Source organism: Gavia stellata, chromosome 22 (assembly GCF_030936135.1).
Source record: "Gavia stellata isolate bGavSte3 chromosome 22, bGavSte3.hap2, whole genome shotgun sequence".
Classification (NCBI taxonomy): domain Eukaryota; kingdom Metazoa; phylum Chordata; class Aves; order Gaviiformes; family Gaviidae; genus Gavia; species Gavia stellata.
Genome location: NC_082615.1, coordinates 10619057 through 10639695, shown reverse-complemented (window position 1 = coordinate 10639695; position 20639 = coordinate 10619057). Strand labels below are relative to the sequence as shown.

General features: G+C 35.6%; 1 protein-coding gene across 2 annotated transcripts in view; it reads right to left on the bottom strand.

Annotated features, from left to right (window-relative positions):
* The window catches only part of HELZ (helicase with zinc finger), a 72508-nt gene that overhangs the window by 28297 nt on the left and 23572 nt on the right, over nucleotides 1–20639 (bottom strand). The window contains exons 12-17 of one of the 2 annotated variants that reach the window (XM_059828170.1): nucleotides 15488–15618; nucleotides 12841–13020; nucleotides 12205–12309; nucleotides 5083–5261; nucleotides 3415–3533; nucleotides 1511–1656 (exon numbers count right to left, since the gene is read on the bottom strand). In XM_059828170.1, the coding sequence (XP_059684153.1) occupies nucleotides 1511–1656; nucleotides 3415–3533; nucleotides 5083–5261; nucleotides 12205–12309; nucleotides 12841–13020; nucleotides 15488–15618 (860 nt within the window). The remainder of the gene's footprint in view (nucleotides 1–1510; nucleotides 1657–3414; nucleotides 3534–5082; nucleotides 5262–12204; nucleotides 12310–12840; nucleotides 13021–15487; nucleotides 15619–20639) is intronic. The other variant, XM_009819776.2, reaches the window with a different exon arrangement.

Below are 20639 nucleotides of genomic sequence, written 5' to 3'. Positions count from 1 at the left end.
ACCAGAACTGGCTTACACTGGACAAATCCTGATGAATATGCAACTCTTCCGTGGATTGAGTTACAGCAGTCCACTGCTGCCAATGAGCAAAACTAACAATTTATTCTGCAAATTAATTCTTAGTAATGAGTTCTCATTAAACAATAAAACACCCTTTCTACAAGGATTGTTTTTTCCAATTACAGCTCCAAAGTCAGGCTGGACTAACGGCTTGTTCTTCCCTTAATTTTTTTTGGTCTCTCTACTTCAGTTAGGTATGTATGATTAATGAGCCCACCATGAACCATCTTCCTACACTTACTTCTGTCTTAAGTGCCATGGTCCCATTTGTCAGGGGAAGTTCCACATTATTAAAGAAAAAAAATAAGCAGACTTGAGACAATCTCCTAAATGGACCAACTTCAGAGTATTTAGCAGGTTTCACTTCACACAGCAATACTTTCTAGTACAATTAGGCACACTGGACTTCCACTAGACAGCCTTCTGCAATCCTTACCTCCATGTTCAACACAGTGGATCTCTCTAGGAACTCACTGTCTGAACTCCAACTGCTGAACTGAATTTTCATGATCTTTCTGAGGAAAATTTCATGGAAGTGATCCCTAACCAAAGCTGAAACAATCCCTTCCTTTTCAGATGCTCTCTGATTCCAAATTCACAATTTCAAGAAATGTGTAAGAAATTTAGCATCACTCAGTCCATCATTACAAAGTCCATAAAATGACGACAGATCAAGCTGTGTAACAAAATATGTTACATTCTCACTTTTGATTCCCCAGAGCACTTTAATACTTCTGCTTTTGCTTTGAACACAGTGATAACCTAATTAGTATGACTGGATACCAACATGATATTCCTCAGTACATATTGGAGCCAGGATTTAAACTTTAGCATTTTTCCCCATGACTGCACTTACTCTTTCTAGCACAGCTCATGGATGAGTTCATTACTCTGGCAGCCATTAGTTTATCATAGCATAAAAATGCAAACCCACTGATTAATAAGTCTTGAAAGAAGTAATTAAAAAAAGACAAGAGGAAAAGAAACATGCCCAAAGTTTGACCTATTTTTTTTCCTGTACGTAGTTGTATATCCATATGTTCCTTACATTGCACATAACTTACTGTTCCAAGATAATCCACTCCAGTAATTCTAAAATTCTGAAACAGTTAAAAGAAACACAGACCCTATATAATATACTGCAAAACATTTAAAAAGGGAGAATTAGCTCTTCTTTCACTTAGTGTGCAAGTCTTGTAGCCAAAGCATCCCCACCTGAATGAGGGGTCTGCAATGCAACTGCCTAACTGAACCTCTGGTGTCTGCTCTAGGAGACCGAATGTCAAGCTCGTAACAAAGAATTACTCCAATTAACTTTGAAACTACTAAGATTTCATTACAGAAACTCATAATGCTTCTCTCTTCATTCAGTTGTGCTTGGCTCAGAGTTGTTTTGTTCACTCACACCAGTCAAAGAAAGGCATGATACAGTGAAAAAGTTCACACCTACTTGATGATAGCTTCATGGGAGCGATAGTTCTCACACAGCAAGATCCTGCATGGAAATTCTGCAGGGTAGTGCTCATAGAGCCGATCAAGCAATGAAACATGAAGGTTTCTTTCCCTGGCAAATTCACTGTAGACAAAAGGACTGAGCTGTAATAGACACACACATACAAAGAAAATTTAACTAAATATGTGGACTTGGAATTTCATGCTCCCAACATATTTATTTTGCATCAAACCAAAAATGAAACCTTACTTTTAACTGTACATTCATAGCTGGAAGACATATACCATGGCTATTCCATAGAAATGCCCATTCCTACTGTGAAAGTGACAAAAGACCAGCATGCTCTTAAAGGAACAATAAAACATTCAATAACTATGTAAAGAAGAGAGAAGAACCCTTATATCTAAGTTTTTTCTTTATGGCTTGCACAGATTAATAACTCAAAGCAGAGAGCTGTTTGACAAAAGAAAAACCAAAACTGTGTTTTGAATGACATTACACAATTACTCTGACAAGCAGTTTACAGTTAAGTTACTACCACAAACAGTACAGATCAGAAAATATAGAAATTTGTAACACAATTCTAAAAAGTTAAATAGAAAGTTGTTGTAAAAACTAAAACCCAAATGGCCCAGTTACTATACACTAAACTACTACTGGGCTTGTTCAACAATAAAAACATCCTCTATTATAGCAGGAAAAATAGAACCAAAGATGATGAAAAAAAAAAAAATTTAAAAAGTAGAAATTAAGCCAATCTATTTTGTCATCCTGAATACATATGATTCAGATTCTGAATTTGCGTTTCACTTAAGATAAATACTAGTTTTAGAAATTTAAATGCTGGATACCTCATAGAGTAGCTTCTCTAAGAACATGAGCTATAGAACAGCTCTTTATGCACGTAGCCTGAGACACACAGGCCAAGTCAAGACTCTAGCCATCCAGCTGGGCTGACGCAATCTAGCCTGAAGTGGTAAGAATTCCAATCTCTTAAAAAGCACTTTTGAGATCTGTATTTAAAAAGCACTATCCCAGTCCTTGGGATTACTATTATCATGACTTGAAATTATCTAGTAGTATTAAATCATAGGTGGCAACACTACTCTTAAGTTTATTACTATACCAAAGTAACTCTATTGCTGTTGTGAAATGTTGAAAGAATTAAAGGCAAATCTATAAAAACAAATAAATCTGGCCTAAATCAACAAAGCAAGTAAGGTTGACTTTTCCAAGCATGCTTTCTCATGCCTACAGGCTGCAAAATGACATGCATAATCAGCATTTTAAACTCTTCTAAACTCTTTAAACCAAGCAGTTCCTGGGCACATCGCAGTAACATCAAGGTACTGGTTAGTTTCTGTTTCCTATTTCTTACTTGTTCAAATCCTTACCAGATTATGATGCTTCTAATTAAAAAATAAAAGTTGTCTAAATCATAATACACATTCTCCATGTTCTTCAGTTCTTTCAGAAATCAATAGGGAATACCAGTCATAAAAAGCAGGAGAAACTCCTACCCTGACTGTAATAATAACTATCCCCCTACCTTACGCAAGTAACATCACTTGAATTTTCCTTGGCTTCCCCATCTGTTATATGCATCTGCCTCTTTAAAATGAAATTGTACTTGCATATAGTTCAGTGGTTGAGCGAACCCAAGTCTGTTCTATCAGATTTCCTATGTAACCTTGGACAACTCACATGCTTTGTGCCTCAATTCCCTTACTGTAAAATGGAGACAACAGCATGTTCTCACTTAGCAGAAATACTGTGAGTCTACGTTAGAGATTATGAGGTATTCACGTACCACAGAAATTTTGAGCAGAAAAATGCCTTAAATATATAAATACAAATATTATATATATGCACTTTACATTCAAAAATTCCATAGCTCTTACCTGCATATGGTCTCCAGCCAAGACAATTCTTGTGTTTTTATTAGCTAATGCTAGAGGCATAATAGTTTCACACTCCATAGCTTGCGCAGCTTCATCTAACAGAATGTGTGTAAAAAAACCTGTAAAACAGAGATATCAGCAAATAAATGAAACTTGAAATATGATAAAATAAACAGTGATAACAATACAAGAAATTGTACTGAAAGTTCTGTATTCTGGTAGTAACCAAAACTAGAAAAAATTCAGCATAGCTTATACAAATTAATTTCTAGTAACTACGAGAAACCACACAAACAATTCTCAAACCCATCGAATGACCAACAGTGGTCAACTGATTGCCAGTGACATTAGCAGTAGCCCACAGATCTGCCTCTTTCTTCTGATATAGGTGAAGTTAAACAAGTGTTTTATCCAAGTTCTCCTTATACTAAGAGGAAATGTCTCTTGGCAGACCTCAGTAGGTTTCTCAAATCTGAAAACCTTTTCATCACCGTGAGGCTTGAAGAGCTTTGGACAATGACAACGAAAAGGACTTCCTCATGTACTTGAGTCCTATTAACTATTTTATATACTAAATTTCCCATTAAAATTGCACACATACCTGAGCACTTTGCTGGTTATGGGCTTTAAGGAATGTCAGGTGGGAAAAAGGACAGAAGTTGAAGGAAAATTTAAATTCAATCTTATGATAATATTGGACCAAAAGGTTTGCTGAGGGGGGAAATCTATGCACTGGATAACATGCACTTGAAAAAAACTGGGCCACAGTAGACTTATATTTCATGAAATGTAAATTCAGGATAGAAGTCTTTTTACACATTGTATATATTAAGGTTTAAAACAAACTATTAGAGGACTTAGTGTACCATCCAATTAAGAATATATACATAAAAATGTAGCCATTTTCTTTGGAAAACATGGATTTCATACAGCTGCATGCACATTACTATGGCACAACTGTACACAGCTCATTGCCAAACAAAGCAGTGACTTCCATCTAAAGACCTGAAAATATTTACCATAAATTCCATTTTAGTTTTCCTCTATTGCAACAAATGCCTAAATGTAGCCATAAAAAATTAACAACTTCTGAAATTCCACATTCTCCAAAAAGCAGATGGATTTCATTTGGAGATCAAGAAAACAATAAACCCTAAGCAGCCTCTGCCCCAAAAATACCAGTCTAATATATTTTCAGTTTAGAAAACAACCCTAGAAGTATCATGTTAACATAGCATGATTTTGTATGTGTGGGAGTTGTTTGCAAAGCTAAACAATTCACAAAACAAGAAAAAAGCACTCTGTGTGTATTTATGCTTACATGCTCCGCTGAGTAATGACCTTAATGAGCATAATATTCAAAGTCAGAATCTCAAACAGAGTTTTCCCTCTTGGATCTCAGAAACACCAGATCATAGATAGTACTGCTTTTTTTTTTTTTTTTTTAATAAGGAAAAAACAGAATAAGCAAAAGGTTAATTTGAATGCCAGCAGTTAACAGCTTTGTAATAAACATTTATTTATAAAAAAAGGAGAAGATCATTTTAAGATGACCATTGTTTACTTTTTTTTTTTTTTAACAGTTCAAAGAATTGGGTAAGGAACTGACACTGGTAAGAGGAAGATAATTCTCAAGCATGGACACTCCTTGTTTAGAAATTATCTTACCTGGTTCAAGATCCAGTTGACATAGATACTGTGATGTATTTAAAGTAACAACTACTACTCGCTGCTTAAGAATATCTTCTTTCTGTGGCATCTGAAAGGTGGAATGTGTGCTTGAAATCAAACAGTACTGATGCACAACTGGGTGGACAGTCTTTACCCAGCGATTTCTGAAATATACCCTAGAAAAGAAAAAGGGGGCTTATTTTCGATACAGTTTGAACACAGTGACAGCCTAATATTACAAATGCTAATATTCTGCTTTCCGGTAAATAAACGCAATCTTCAGGAAGCAAAACATCACAACTACGCAGAATTACATGCTAAAATATGCTAAATGTCCTGGATTTACCTTTCATTATTTGCTGCAGTGCAATACTACATACACAACCAGTTACCAAGGATTAATTCACATATGGAAATCTGTAAACTCTTCATAGGTTTAAGTTCTGCAACCCTCACATCAATGTCTATTTCATTTTAAACTATAAGTAAATTAATTTTAAAGAAATATTTCCTCATCTGAAATATAAATATAGCCCAGAGTCTTGGAACTGACAGAGCTGCAGTGGTCTGCACATGTCAGCCACTGCAGCCATAGGATCTTGGAAAAAAAAAATTTCAAGACTTTAATAAAATCCTGTCCTTCCTTTTACACATCCTATGTCTTCTGAGTTTTAAGAACCAAACAGGAAGTATATTCCTCTATTTATCACACAGGGCCGTAGTTATGATACACTGTATAAAAGAATGAGAAAACAGTGCCAAAAAGGATGGCTAGAGTCTAAAATACCAGGACACTGTCAGCAAAGCACTGGACTTCAAATATCTTTCCATGACACATAAGATAATTCTAATCACCGTATCATGAGATCAATGATGTATTTTTCTTAAAAAGTGATGATATGTTACGGCCAGTCTAGCTAAATGGAAGAGGAAGAGGGAAGACACAGAGTATGCCCCAGAAAACAGAGTACAAATAACTCCCCAGAGGCATACAGAAGTATACCAAACCGCACCAGCTGAGGATCTGGATAACGATGTCAAAGGGCTTCTCTATGGAGTGTTCCTCAAAAGTATAATCTGTATCAAGAACTGTGAATCTAAAGTGGAACCTTAAACCACAGGAAGCTATTGTACAGATACTAATATTTAGTATTAAAGTTATTTTAATTTATTTCCAAAGCAAATTAAGATGAAATGATTTAAACTCATTTCAGTTCTAAATATGGGATTTAATGCTGTTTGGTTTATCTAGTCATTATTTATTTTCCTCTGATTAATTTCTCCTGTGCCCATATTACAAATCCCAAATCATTAATAAAATATTTGGAAAAGTGTAATTATACACCTAAGTGCAAAACATAATTACACTGGCTGGACTTTGGAGCTCACATGTCCACCCACATTTTAAAATTACAGGTCAGTTCCATATAACGCAAGAGAAACAATTATTAGGATTATAATAAATTTGGTTTGTGAAAATACAATGTCCATTTTGGACAATAAGCACAAAACAAAATGCAAAGAGGTGCAAATGCACTTCAGTATTCTGAATGGCTTTTTAATTTGACAACACAATCAACCAAAATGGACACTTCGTGACCAAAGGTAACTCCAGTTAAGACTGGGTTCAGTGCAGAGGCAAACACCACACTCAGGACAAGAACCTTCTAACGTTACCCCAATACATTTATTTCTTATCAGCCAAACTGATAAGCTTTATTTGATAAACTGTTATTACATCAATGTAACAACACGAAGTCATGGCATAATAGCTAGAACAAAGCAGCAGGAGCAAGGTATCCCCTGCTCTATTTATCCCAGCCATTCAGTCAGCTTTCATATGACTCAGTTTCTCAATCTTAACTGAGGGTAATACTTACCTACCATCTCACAGGAGTACTGTGAGGATTAATGAGTTTATTGTGAGTTTATGTTTGTAAAGCACTTTGAGATTCTTGGATGAAAGGTGCTATTGAAATGCAAAATATTATGGTTATTAGACATTATTATACCATGCACTGTCTTTTATTACAAAAATTCAACTATGTGTGACTCACAGATTGGCTGACAGCATTTCAAACTGCATTGCTGCTTACCCATTAATTTCTTTTATTTTGATGGGAGATCAAAAAGGTATCCCAGCGCTATGATTCACCACTGGCATAAAAACACCTGACAGATGTGACTACTTCGAAAATGTCGTGATATAAGTAAGCTACACTGAACAAGGGATTTCTTTCTCAGGTGCAATTTGGGCTAATAAAATCTCCTGTAATTTCATTATTAGTTTTTTTTCTTAAAGCTAGAGGAAACCATTACAAAAATGCATTTTACCAGCTTAACTCATATTGTAACATTTCACCCTGCAACATACCCTTAACTTCTGATTCAACAAGCAACTAACCACCTAATCTTAACACCTGGATAAGCAAAGTACCTGAATTGCCTGCAGAGTCAGGCAGTTACTAATCAAAACATTCCTAAGTACCTGCAAGGCATTAGTGTGCAGCTATAGGTACAGAGATGAGCAAAAACTGCAGCTACAAAACCAAAACCCAGCCATAGCTCACATGAGAGTTTATTTTCTCACATCATGTGCCTCACATCAAGACTTTAATTCTGGAGAAATTAAAAACTTGAAGGCTAAGGTTTACCCAAATCATAGGCAGTGAAATTACTAGCAAATACATAGAGAACCACACTGAAATGGAAATCCCAGGAGATTATAGATTAAAGACTCAATCTTCTACAAACAAAAGCACTGAATATATCCACTGTACTTACTAATGCTGGGTTGACATGAACAGAATCTACATTTCACGTGGAAATTCACCTTTTATTTCTAAATGTGGCATCTGGATATCTACAACAAAAGCCTTCATTTCTGTGGACTTCTAGCCAATGAGCCAAAGAATGGAACAAACTGCCAGCTAACCTATCTGTTTCCATCAACTCTCTATCCATTACATCAAAAAAGAAATTTGCCCAAATATTCTTATTGAATGTTAGTTAATTTGAGTATTTCCTAATCTTCCACGTTTCGCTTCCATTGATAAATTTCCATCAAAGTATCAATTTGTACAACAGACTATTAGCATAAGTAGTGAATTTACGTCAGTAATTGAGATTCACAATCATTTCCTTGTTCATGTTTCAGGCTGGGATTGCTCCTAAATCACTTAAAATACACTTCTAAAAGTTAGTAAAGGGGGAGTCCAGAGTCAGAACCCCTAAGGGAGGCTAAACAGAGTTTCATTTGCGCTCCCATTCTACAAAAGCGACTTCTGCTTCTCATGACTCCTTACAACAGAGTGAATGGGGACTAAATTTAAGTTCTTCAAAACTTCTCCCTGTTCTGAACTGGAAAACACTAACTCCTCCCAGTTCTTCATAAAAAGGCCAGGATTCTCCCTTCAGGCTGTGCTCCAAAGAACTCTTCTTGGATAAACTCCAATCGCAGCTCCTCAGATTTCATGCAGTTATTTCTCACCTGAAATCCCTCAAGCAAGAACACCACAGAAGCTTAGAGGAAAAAGAATCTAGCAGTCTCACTTCATGCCTCTGTTAAAAGACCATAAAAAAAAAAAAAAAAATCTAAGTAGTCCCAAGAAGCCTAAAGAAAACTTTAAAAGCACCTGATTCCCCTCTTCCATTTCTTTTGATCCACCTCCAAAGAGAGCCTCATTCTCACAAACAAGTATGTTCCTTGGGATGCAGAAAACATGTGAAGAACCTGTCTTACAACCTGAAAGTTAACTTTTTTAATCAATCTTCCTTTGAGGATGGCATAAGATAGAAGCTAGAGTTTCAAGAAAAAAAAAAAGTAATTGGCTAAAGAGGCATTTATTTTACAAACTAACATTTGATAAGATAAATAATACCCTTTTCAGTGCAAGAAATTTACTCCAGGCAATTTGGAAAAAAGGGCAACGGTCCTTTAAAAACTGCTAGGGTTTTGTTTTGTTTTTTTAATTCAAACTCTAGTTTGCTCCGATTGATTAATTTTTATCGACTGGGTCTCTCCTGAAGCTAGTAGCCACATACTAAAGCTATGTGGTTTCATGCTACATGTAGTACTTACATACGTACGTTATGATAAAAATATTTAAAAAAATGAACCAGAGACGTTTCAGCTGAGATATTTTAAACAGAACCAACTTACTTTCTGACATTGCTAAGCTGATAGTCAGCAATAACATGTTTAGGAATAAATAAAAATATTAAAAATACAGATAAAAGCAGTATCAACCTCTTTCCTTTTCCCCTAGTTTTACATACAAAACCAGCATACGGATACAACTAAATTTGAAATATGCAAGTAAAATAATAGTAATAAACAGCAGATACCTCAATCACTGTATGCCCAGAAACATACAGAGAAACTGCTGCTATCTGCTTCCTAGGTCTTGACTGGAGTTTTTAGGAGACAGCGATAACCTGACGTATCTAGCTACAGTGCCTACCTCAGCAGCCTACCTCCCGAGGACTCCAGCAGCTGATGGACAGAGACAAGCACATCCACAGAGAAAAAGGGTATACAAATTAGGAGCCAATTACTACCTCTTGCAGCTCTGACTCACCATCTAAAAGGTGCCTTCTTCACACTTAAAAATCAAGCGTCTTAGCACCTAACAGAAGCATTTAATCGAAGGCTCTTTCCTCTTAACTGTAGGTTGGGGTGGGGTTTTTTTCTTTCAGAAACACTTCCACATTCATTTACGTAAGTATAACAAAATTGTTTCAACGTCAAGTTTCTTCAGTAAGAGTCAGGTTTTGGAGTGTGCCCATAATACAGTTCAATTATCTAATCAAACTCAGGGGCATTTTTTTTTTCTGAGTATGAATTTGTTTATGGGCATTCAGGACTATGAGAATTTGGCCTTCAGGCTTCAATGGTATTTTATTTAGGTGCAGAACTTAAACTCAACATAAATTCTCAGCGTTCATTCTGACTTTGCATTTTCCAAAGGGCATAGAAAGTTATTTTGTTGGGAAAAAATATGAACTTGTAAAAAGGTATTTAAATAAAAAACCCCAAACTCTAGGCTTCAAACCTTTGTCGCATCATTGACAGGATAATTTATTTAGTGTACATCTTACCCACAGAAATTTACAGAAATATTTACACAGTTCTTAGTACTCAATGTTAAATAATTCACCTTTCCCTCTTTAAAAACAACATAAATATTATGGTGCTCCCCACTAAGCTGTGAAAACATTTTTAGGAAGGATACTATTCAGCCAACTCAACACTAGTAGCGTAAATAAGGAAAAAAACTAAAGCAAACGGTTCAGCCATTTAGAAACACATCAAACTTTGCAAGTAGCACATCCAGAGCTTTGATAATTAACTGCTTCTACTCGACTTGATGTTTCCTTTAAAATATTGCAAGAGGCTCAGAGCACCCTGTTTAAACTAACAGTAATGATTTTAATCTGAAAATGTATCTTGACAACAGTAAGAAAGGTAACAGATCCATAATTAATTTCATGCTAGGAGTCTCGCATAGCTCTAGCTTTCAATTCAGCTAAATTGACCCTTTAACTCCTGCCGATCAGGTCGACATGCAGTTAAGCTTTCAAACAACATATACCTCTCAATTAAATGTAAATTTTTTTATTTGAAAACATACATACTTGTGGATCCATAAATATCTATACACAATTCCAGAAGTGCCTCCATTTTCTAAAACTTCAGCTTTTCACAGAGGTATTGTGACTATTTGAACAATATCATACAACCTACAGCAGCACTTTCTGAAAGATTCATAACAAATACTGTGACAATTATACTTAAATTCAAACATTCAGTGGCTTTTAAATTATGTGCTATATTTTTCTGGGCAAATATGTATATAGATTTTAACCATAAGAAAAATAGCACTTTTGTTTATGTATGTTTTTCCTAAGTATTTCTGAGACTGGACTATATAGTTGAATACAGCACATAAAAGAAGGTAGCAAAAGCCTGGCAACCACAATAAAACTGTATTTAACTTTAACTCCTTGCTCTGTTAAATTGCACTTCAATATTCCCAAAAGTGTCAATTAGACACATTTTTTTCCCACCACAAAATTAAGACACCATAACACTTTTCATCACAAAGTGCTTTACAAATCACCTTAAGCCAATATGCGTTAAAATACAACCAGATCAAAGATAACTTTTCAAAAACAAGCTGCCTTCCTTTCCTTGGCCAGATCCTCAGTGTCTGTAAAATGTCACATGGCAACTAAAGCCAGCAAACCTAAGAGAATTTACACCTGTTGTAAATCTAGCCCTTTCACATAACTTCATTGGCTTTACTGACATTGCATAAAATATAAGTCCAGGATGGCTTTTAATAGCTAGCAAGAAAACAGACAGAGGCATTTTCTTAGAAATATAATAAACTCACACACTGGCATTCAGAAAATGATGCCCATAATTTAAAAAAATATATACCAAGCTAGCAGTATACATTATATATTGTGATTACTGTGCAAAATATTCCCAGGAGTGCGTTTCTGCCCATAAATAAATCCTCCTTAACTATTTCTATGCAAGTTTACCCTCCTTACTCTTAAGGTTTCCATCTCTTCTTTGTTTTTTTCCTTAACTAAATTTCCCCAAAATACCCATGGAAAGTACATTTAACCACATATACAATGACTTCAAACTGACTTATGAGAAGAGGCCAAACTACTTTCACATGATTCTCTAAATATATAGCTCCTATGACATCAAAATTTTTCTTCAAAAAGCCAGGTGAGTAGCCCCAGTTTCCAAATTATCATTGTAAGTGTGAGTCAAAATTTTCTGGAACTAGAATACAATTAAAGTTCATTTTATTTTATCATAGTAGCTTTTAGAGGAGCATATAAAAAGTTTGCTCATTAGGAAAGACACATTTATCAATAGAATAATAAAAGCTTAAAAAAGGATGTCTTTATTTTTATTTAACAAATGACCCAAAATTATCTTGACAATGTTTCACGTTCCTTTTAGTCTATGTTTTTAAAAGCACTGCTGGTAACGCCAATATGCTTTTATGTTTTAAAAGTTCTTTAACCTTTTTTATAGACACCTTTTCTTAAGAATAGTATTTTATAGATACATAATAAGCCTTAAAAAAATACCTGAGAGGTCTTGCCTGGGGATTGCCTGCTTCTACATATGGATGTAAATAATCCTTTATGTAGAGATCAGCAGCACTATTAGAATGGGTGCAAATGAGAATCCTGCTGGAATAAATGGTGCAAATAAAAAAGCAATGAAGAAACAGAAAACAATTCAAAGCAGTAGAATACAAAAAAAAGGAAACAGTGGCCATCTTCCTGCACATTTGTCTTAATGAAACTAGTCACTAACCTGCAGTAGTTTGCACGATTCAGCCCTTTAACTCAAATCCTTCAGTTATGAAAAGATTTAAGGTTCAAACAGTTTTTCAATAATTGTTTTGTGACTATTAATCTAGACTTGATTTTAAGTAAGGAATAGCTTTTATTATCTAGCATACCGCAAAACTTTCCATGTTGGGCAAATCACAGCCATTCTACATATTGTCAATTTTAATTAGTTTTGTTCTAAATGGAAAATACAGGCTAAGACTATAAAATTACTTTATCATTCAAAACAATGACGGATGGCTTGGGTTTTGTTTGTTTTTAAGCTGGATGGAAATTCCATATTTCTACCTTTCACTTGAATTTAAGTAAAAAATTACATCTTCTCTGCTAATCAAGTGTCACTCTATATTTAGTGCCCCATCTCACCTAGTATCCTGTTGTTGGAGTATGTGCTTGACTGCCTGAGCCAGAGTGAACGTTTTTCCTGTCCCATAGGGACCGATGATAAGAACAGGAGGCAGTTGTATTGAAAGTGGAGTAGTGATAGCCAGAACAGCCTCTTTCTGCTTAGCATTTAGTCGAGGGTCCAACTGCTCATCCCATTGTCTGTATAAAAGGAGGCAAAAGAGTTTAAAAACAGAAGGTATGACAATCCGCTGTCAGTCAGAAACGAAATGAGGTAAGATTTCAAAAGCTTTAGAGAAATTAGAGAGCCTATATGCTGCTGTATTGATTGTGTCATTCTGAGGCACACTGAAACAAACCAACAACTGTAGCCAAACAATCACATGCTTTAATTGCAAAACTTTGATAATATTTGGAATAAATCAGTTGGGTGTTTTGTTTTTGTTTTTTTTTTTTCCTCGAAAGGAATCTAACTACTTCTCAATTTACATTATCTCACCTAACAATTAACCTGCATAGTACACATTTTAGAAAAAGTATATGCTGCCCCATCACCTGATAATAAAAGCAAGTAGACATACAGTGATTTTCTGCTATTACTCTGCAAAATGTAACTTTAGTTATGTTTCTTCCCTGCAGTATTTACATTGTCAACTTTAAAAGTCAGCAGTTATACAACCCCAAGGCTTGGTAAAAAAGTTATATATGATGAAATTCCAAAAACAATTAAAAAACTAATGGCTACCGAATAACTACAAACGTCTCTTTTTTTTTTTTTTGAGCTCATTAAGGCATATACCTCTAGCAGTCTAAAAAAAGGATTTTTGCAGTAACCAGCTAGTGATACCAGCATTAAAGAGGAAGATGCTTTCAGAAAATTCCAATGAGCATAAGAGGTTAAAGATTTGTAGACATAGTTTTTAATATTCCCACTGACAGATTTAAAAGTAGACATGCATAGTAAAAAACACCTGTCACTACTGCACAAATGGCCATACTTCAGTAATGTGATCTGCTTTGGTACAAGCACTATGCTTCTTACAGACTGGAAAGTTTTTATTCAGTAGTAGCTAGCAACAGGGAGTAAAATCAAGAGGGAATTGACTGAATTCCTAACTTTTAAGACAGCTATGAACAACAAGCTTGCAGGAGACTCTAGGAAATACTGAAAATTAATAGGGATGCAAAACAAAAATAGAAGAAAACCAAAGACAGACAGTTCTGAGTCAGTCAGAAGTACTGAATCTCAAGGTAGGGCAAACCAAGCCACCAGATGAAAAAGCCATGCTCATTACACCGACTTAAACTGAACTACAACCATTATATATTTGTAATATACATAAAGGATATATAAAGCAATTAATCAAATCAATTATATCAACTACAACCGATATGTAAATTTCTGTAAATATAAATTTCCTTCTATAAAACAGAGAAGACAAAAGTTCTAGCTTATTTGACTTACCTTTTTATTGAAATCACTGCTTACTTCCAAACTATTCCTAAACACTGTTTCCTTGTAAGACTCACTCAAACCTTAACTAAGTCAGTTGAAAAGATTGTTATTGAGCTCCATTAGCTTTCAGTATAACCCTATGCAAAACCCATTCCCTTCTTTCTGCCTTTACTGTCAAAGCTTTGATGAATGCAGCATCCTCACCCAGAACACTGCTCCCACCCTTTTATCATCTCTGTTCTTCTTACACTTCCAAAGACAAACTAAAATTCTTCCAGTAATTTTTTGTCTCACATAACCTCGCTGTCTCAGGTTTCTGGCCAGATCACTTTCCTTTTAATCCTTGAGCTATCTTCTGATTTGTACTGCATCACAATCACACTCTTAATTCTCACCTTCAAGACACCCCACGACTCCTCGCATGCTGCACAGGCTATCAGTTCCACATACCTCTCATTTCCCTGGTTTCTAAGTACAGAAACCTCATGCCTCTTATCCTTCCCTATGCAGCAAGAATATTGACCGTATTCCCTGAGCAACACAGCCTGACATTTCTCTTCCCTAAGTTTCCTCTTCAAGAAAAACTATTTTTACTACATCAGCCTTAAGTTTCCTTAAAAGTATTTATATAACATAGGAATTTACATTTCATAAAGGGAACCATAAGACATGCATACAAAGAATCTCAGGACTGCTTGCAAGTGCAATGCTTGGTCCTTCCACGACTCATTCCCACACTTCTCCTAGTCATCCCCCTGAGTGATATGTCCAAATTTGGGCTCATTGCCTCAAGCTTAAAAAGTACTAATAGATCGCTCCTTGCAAACAGAAGTCTGCACACTTGAGATCCTGCACAGCACACTCCTCGTAACTGGTATTTACGTTCCTATAAAGTATCATGCGTATTTTCAGTGAAGAACAGCAAAACAGTAAATAACAAACACATATTTGTTTTCTACAGCTACAACTGCAAAGCCTATAAAACTACAGCTCAACCGCAGGGAAAACCAAATCAACAGATTCTAGTCCTCAGAGGATCACTTTTCTTGTTTCATTTAGAACAGTTTCACTCCCTTCTCTGAACCATCCTCACCATTAATGAAGAGCAAGGCATGTTTCTTGTTCTAGGGCAGATTTCAGCCATCTGTTATGAGAAATTCAGTACTGCATTACCATACAATCTTTGATATTAAAGTGTTTGTATCCTTGTACCTGTTGGGACTCCAGGGTATGGTGGGAGTCATGCTGACATCTGGAAACAAAATACTGTTGTCCTTAATCCTGTCCAAGGCATAATGCATTTCACAGAGGGGTAAGCGATTTAACTGAAACTGAAGTTCAACCTGCAGTACAAAATGAATTAATAAACGAATAGGTGAACCAAAAATTATTAATTTAGAAAACATTCATTAGACTTTGCTGCATATGATACATTTTTATCTTCCTGCAAACTACTGACTCTCACAAGAAAACAGCAAACTTCATTTAATCAAAAGATGTGCAATAAAATTAACTTGCTCCTTTTTTTTTTTTTGAAGCAAAGACAAATACGGCATTTTCTCTAATGTAAATTTGTTGTTTGACTTTTAAGGTTAGATTCCACTGTACTTTCAGAAAAAAATTAAAGGAAAAACGTTCTTGGAATTATTTTTGGAATACAAAAAAATACTCCTGGAAAATACTATTGTCCTAAAACATTGTTTTTAAAAATATAAGCTTCCATCCCTTACTGTAAGAACAACCTTGAAACACTGACAGGTGAGAAATTTTTACAGAGCAACAGATGATATAAATCAGATGTGTGACCAGCAGAGATAAACCCCAAACATTATTAATTTCTAGTCAAACATTCCAGAATAATATAACTTGTCATTTATGTTCAATTATTAGAACTATCCGAAAGTTAACTTCTAACAATTAGTTACTTATCAATACGTTCATTTTTTTGTTCTCTCAATTACTTATGTTTTAATACTAGCAAATAAAAGATAATGCCAACAAAATTCTGGTACAAAGCCAGAAACAACATGAAGAGCACATTAACATCCCTGATCAAATTCAGAACTGAACAATGGATAGTGAAATTAGTTTATACATACATATACTAAAAGAACAAAGAGAAAAATACATTCTAAATTTGAACACTGGATAAAAGCAGCTCCTGGTAAAACAATTCATAAAAACAGTCACTCATATTATCATTTACACATATTTTAATTTGCAATTATTAATCTCTCCAAAAACAATTGAATCTGATCAGAGCATTGCGCCGAAGAACTAAATATGAACAACTAACACAGAAACTTTTATACAATATTTGACACAGATTTGCACTAATATGACTGACATACATTTTTAGGTTTTTTCCAAAGCATTGCTATCTATCGCTAAATATTTATGTAATTACGGTGCTACAACTCTAATGAGCATTTTGTGATTAAGTAAGAGTAAATAAGTACCTTTCTTAGATTTACAATGAACTGTGAGCATGCTAACAGCCAGCCAAATTACTGCAACCTGTCTAGAAAAGCACCCCTCATTTACCTGGAAAGCATACCAATAATATTTAAAATTTCTATGGTCGTCTTTACTGATAGCTTCCACGACCACTTTACAAAAGCCGATTTTGTATTACCAATCAACAGATGAGAAAAGAACAGAGCAAAGACGTGCTGCAGCCAGTATGTCAGCACCATCACACCGCTGAAGAGACGGGGCAAAGCTGCAGTCAAGCGCCCCATGTCATCCCAGGGAAAGACCACGGAGGTGATGCAGCCATTCTAACGTACCCCCATGCCCAAAGCAAAAATTGGGTCTCAGATCTATTTATTTTCTCCTCTAGCACTCACTGATTCCCTATTAATCAGTCCGCTATTACTTAATCACACTTTAATCTCATTATATTTATTGCTACCAACCAGAAAGTTCAACAAACACCAAGCAATACTAGAATATATTTTTGTAATTATCTTTTCTGACAACTTATATAAAGACTTTAAAAAGTCCTTGTTGACTAAAATAAGTTTTCCTTGTACACTACAAACAAAAACCAGTTTGTTGTATTGAAGATCCCTGTGATTATCAAAACAAGGCAGCATACCTGGGGGAATTGGGGGGAAGAGTTAGAAAAGGAGACCATCACTTCTCTAAACATGACATGCCTCATTCAAAGCCATATAAACTTCTCTCGTGAACCTTCTGCTATGGAGAATTCCTCCTACGGAGGAAAAATTTAGCCTTCTAGATTTAACTAGTTGTTGGACCTGACGCTCCTTTATCTGCCCACAAAGTCACTTCCTCCCATAGGGATCACACCTGTAAAAACCCTCTTGTGCACCAGTAATGTTTACTACTTGCAGATCATCTCCTTCAAAACAATTTGCAAAACACAGCTCTTAGCATTTCCTTTTTTCTAGTATATTTAAATATTACACTGTTCACATTATTATGTAGCATGTAAAATCAACACTAGCTTTGCTGTAAATAAACAATGTTTGCTTGTGTCAGTGCAGAATGTAGCCATTAACTTTAATGTCTTCATATCTGCCAGAGACTGAAATTTTCATCTTGACTATCACATTTTACAGCAAGATGTATAACCATAACTCTGAAGAAAAGGCCAGTAACAAATCTGTACAACAACATTAAGCATGGAATTCACTAAAGTGATTGTAACTGCTAGGAAAACTTTTTTAAATAGGACGCATGAACAGTTCAGAAATTTTCTTCCCTGCGTAGTTGCACCATGTAGTTTATGCCTATCCACTACCTTAGTAAATAACCTGGTCTTCAAAAGCAGCATGGTTTAGCACTTGTGTCAAGAATGACAGTGCCAGCTCATCCTGCCCGAGGGGGACCTCAAGCTGCCTTCCAAAGCTCTGTCCTACCCATCTCTACCCAGTGCCAATTTCTCCGCCCAACAATGTCCTGCAGATGTTTGAAAGAGACTTCCACACAAATGGCAGTGGTCCCAACCTCAGTTTGATCTATACAGGAAAAATATCTTTGCTCAGGCAGATCCAAGGCTCACAAAAGACCACCCAATATAACAACGATAATTTAAATGCAGAAAAACTGTGATGCTCATTTGAGCAACACTGTAATAGCCCCTTCTGGGAGTCCAAGCAAGGTGCCTAGCATGAAATACCTCTTATTATTTACCTGCATTCACCACTTTCTTTAACCACTTGTTATTTGTTTTGGTTTTAATCCAGTTTGGATTGAATCAAATAGTTACATTTGCTGTTGCAGAGTACTGAATGAGGCCATCTGTGAAGGAGAGGCATGTAACCTGCTTTAATATATATTCCACAATAAGAAAACAGTGGGAAAGGAAGTTAATCCATTGCCAGTTTCACAAAGAGGACACAGAACAGAGTAACCACTCCAAAAATAAAACAGTCGCATGTTAGTTTGGTCACCAAAAAGAGCAGCTGCCAAGGGGGTTTAAAGCACCAGTTCTCTCCATTCCACCTTCATGAATGGTGCACTTGATAAAAGCAGAATTGTGTATTTATTATAGTCAAGCCAGGACAACAGGCAAACAAGCGATCAGGAAGTTTCCGAGGGGAATTATTAGAAAACGAAAGCAAGCAAACCACCTAACTTAACCAAACCCCACAGATATAAAAGCACTTTTGTTATTGTTTAAGAATCACATAGGCAATACTAACTCCACTGAAGACAACAGCAAAAATTCCAGCATATTTAATAAAACCATTATACATCCAAATTATAATAACCCCAGCTCTAACCTGAGGATCCCTTTCCAACTTTTCAGTCAATGCTTAATCAGAAAAAATTTCCTCACAATTAGAATTCATTAAAATACAGGTAACACTTTAAGGATTTAACCACCAGTTCACTGAAATATGTAGGAAGTACTAAATGATTTTACAAAAAACTTTAGAACCCTATTTTTAAGGGAGAAGATATTTGCTGCCTCAGGCAAAGTTTTATAAGACACTCAAAGAAAAATAAGGCAGTTACTGAAGCCCCAGCTCATTTTGCATTCCAGTGGCGTTCTGATAGAATCAATTAGTAAGTTTAATTATTGTTTTAATAAAACAAACACAAAACCAAGAGCCCAGAACAACGTAAGTCTTCCCAGACCAATTACCCCTATTAAATTAAGACATTAGGATTCTTGCATATGTTTGCCCCAAAACAAAATGAATAGGAAGAGATAATCCTTTGACGAAAATGCATTCATTTCAAACAATTCCAGTGCCCTTTATTTGACATTATTTCTGTTTGGTAACAAGATCAATCATAAGGTCCACAGCAGACACACATTGGGGACGGGTGAGGAGTTTAAGTATTGAACTTAACTAGAGCTTTGTCTTCTCTTACACGCATTTACATCTAATGCACTATCTTGTTTGCAAACTACACAATATTTAAAAACTGTATCCTCACCCATTTCATCTTAACTGCAAAGTAAACAAAAGCCTGATCTTACTGCCAACACAATTTTCTCTAGCAGAAGTGTTCTAACTCCTCATTCTGTGACTGAATGCCTGCAAGATAGATATCTATCTTGGATACAAGTGTCAGGGAGTGAGAGCCATGGAGGGAAGTATTATCATTCTGAAACACAGGATATAGATAATAAAATATATTTATTCACCTTCCTCATGCCTCCATCTACCAAACCTCATCACCATCAAGGAAATACTGTAAGTTGAAGACTTTTCCACTGAAGGACAATATCCCGTTTGCTCTGATATAGGTGCAGAAAACAGCACAACGCCCATTCATAACCTCAACAGACCTTAATAAAATTAATCTCACCTCAGGCCTAGGAAAAAATAGTGGAATCCACAATGACACAAATAAAAAGAATAAGAAGATACAAAAAGAACAAGAAGTTACAAAATAAAGAGTCCAAGATGCCAGTTATCAAAGACAGAGTTCTAGCTGGCTATGTCAAGAGCAGCAGAGATTTTTTTTTTTTTCCCCTATTCCTATGTTTTTTCTAAAAAACCTCCCTCCTTTGACTTCGTTAAGAAAAGGTTCCTGAGGTCTCTGGTGAGAATAGCTATGATGGACAAAATGATGGAAGCCACATCAGAGATACTAAGCTGGAGAAAAAGTCCAGGCAGCAGGAGTAAGCAATATATTCAGTGGTTTCAGACTGATATGCAAGAGTGTAGGTAAGTCTGGTGGAAGAAAGCCCATGAACTACCCACAAACACCTACCTGCAGGAAAACAAAAATAAGAAAAAGCTTTCCAAGAGGGCTTTGTATTTGAACCAGAGATGTAAAAAGAATGTCCAAGACAGCTTACAAATCACACTCCCAAAACCATGAGATATACAAGCAAAAATCTGCAAGCAATGCCTAATGATCTGAGAAGAATTTT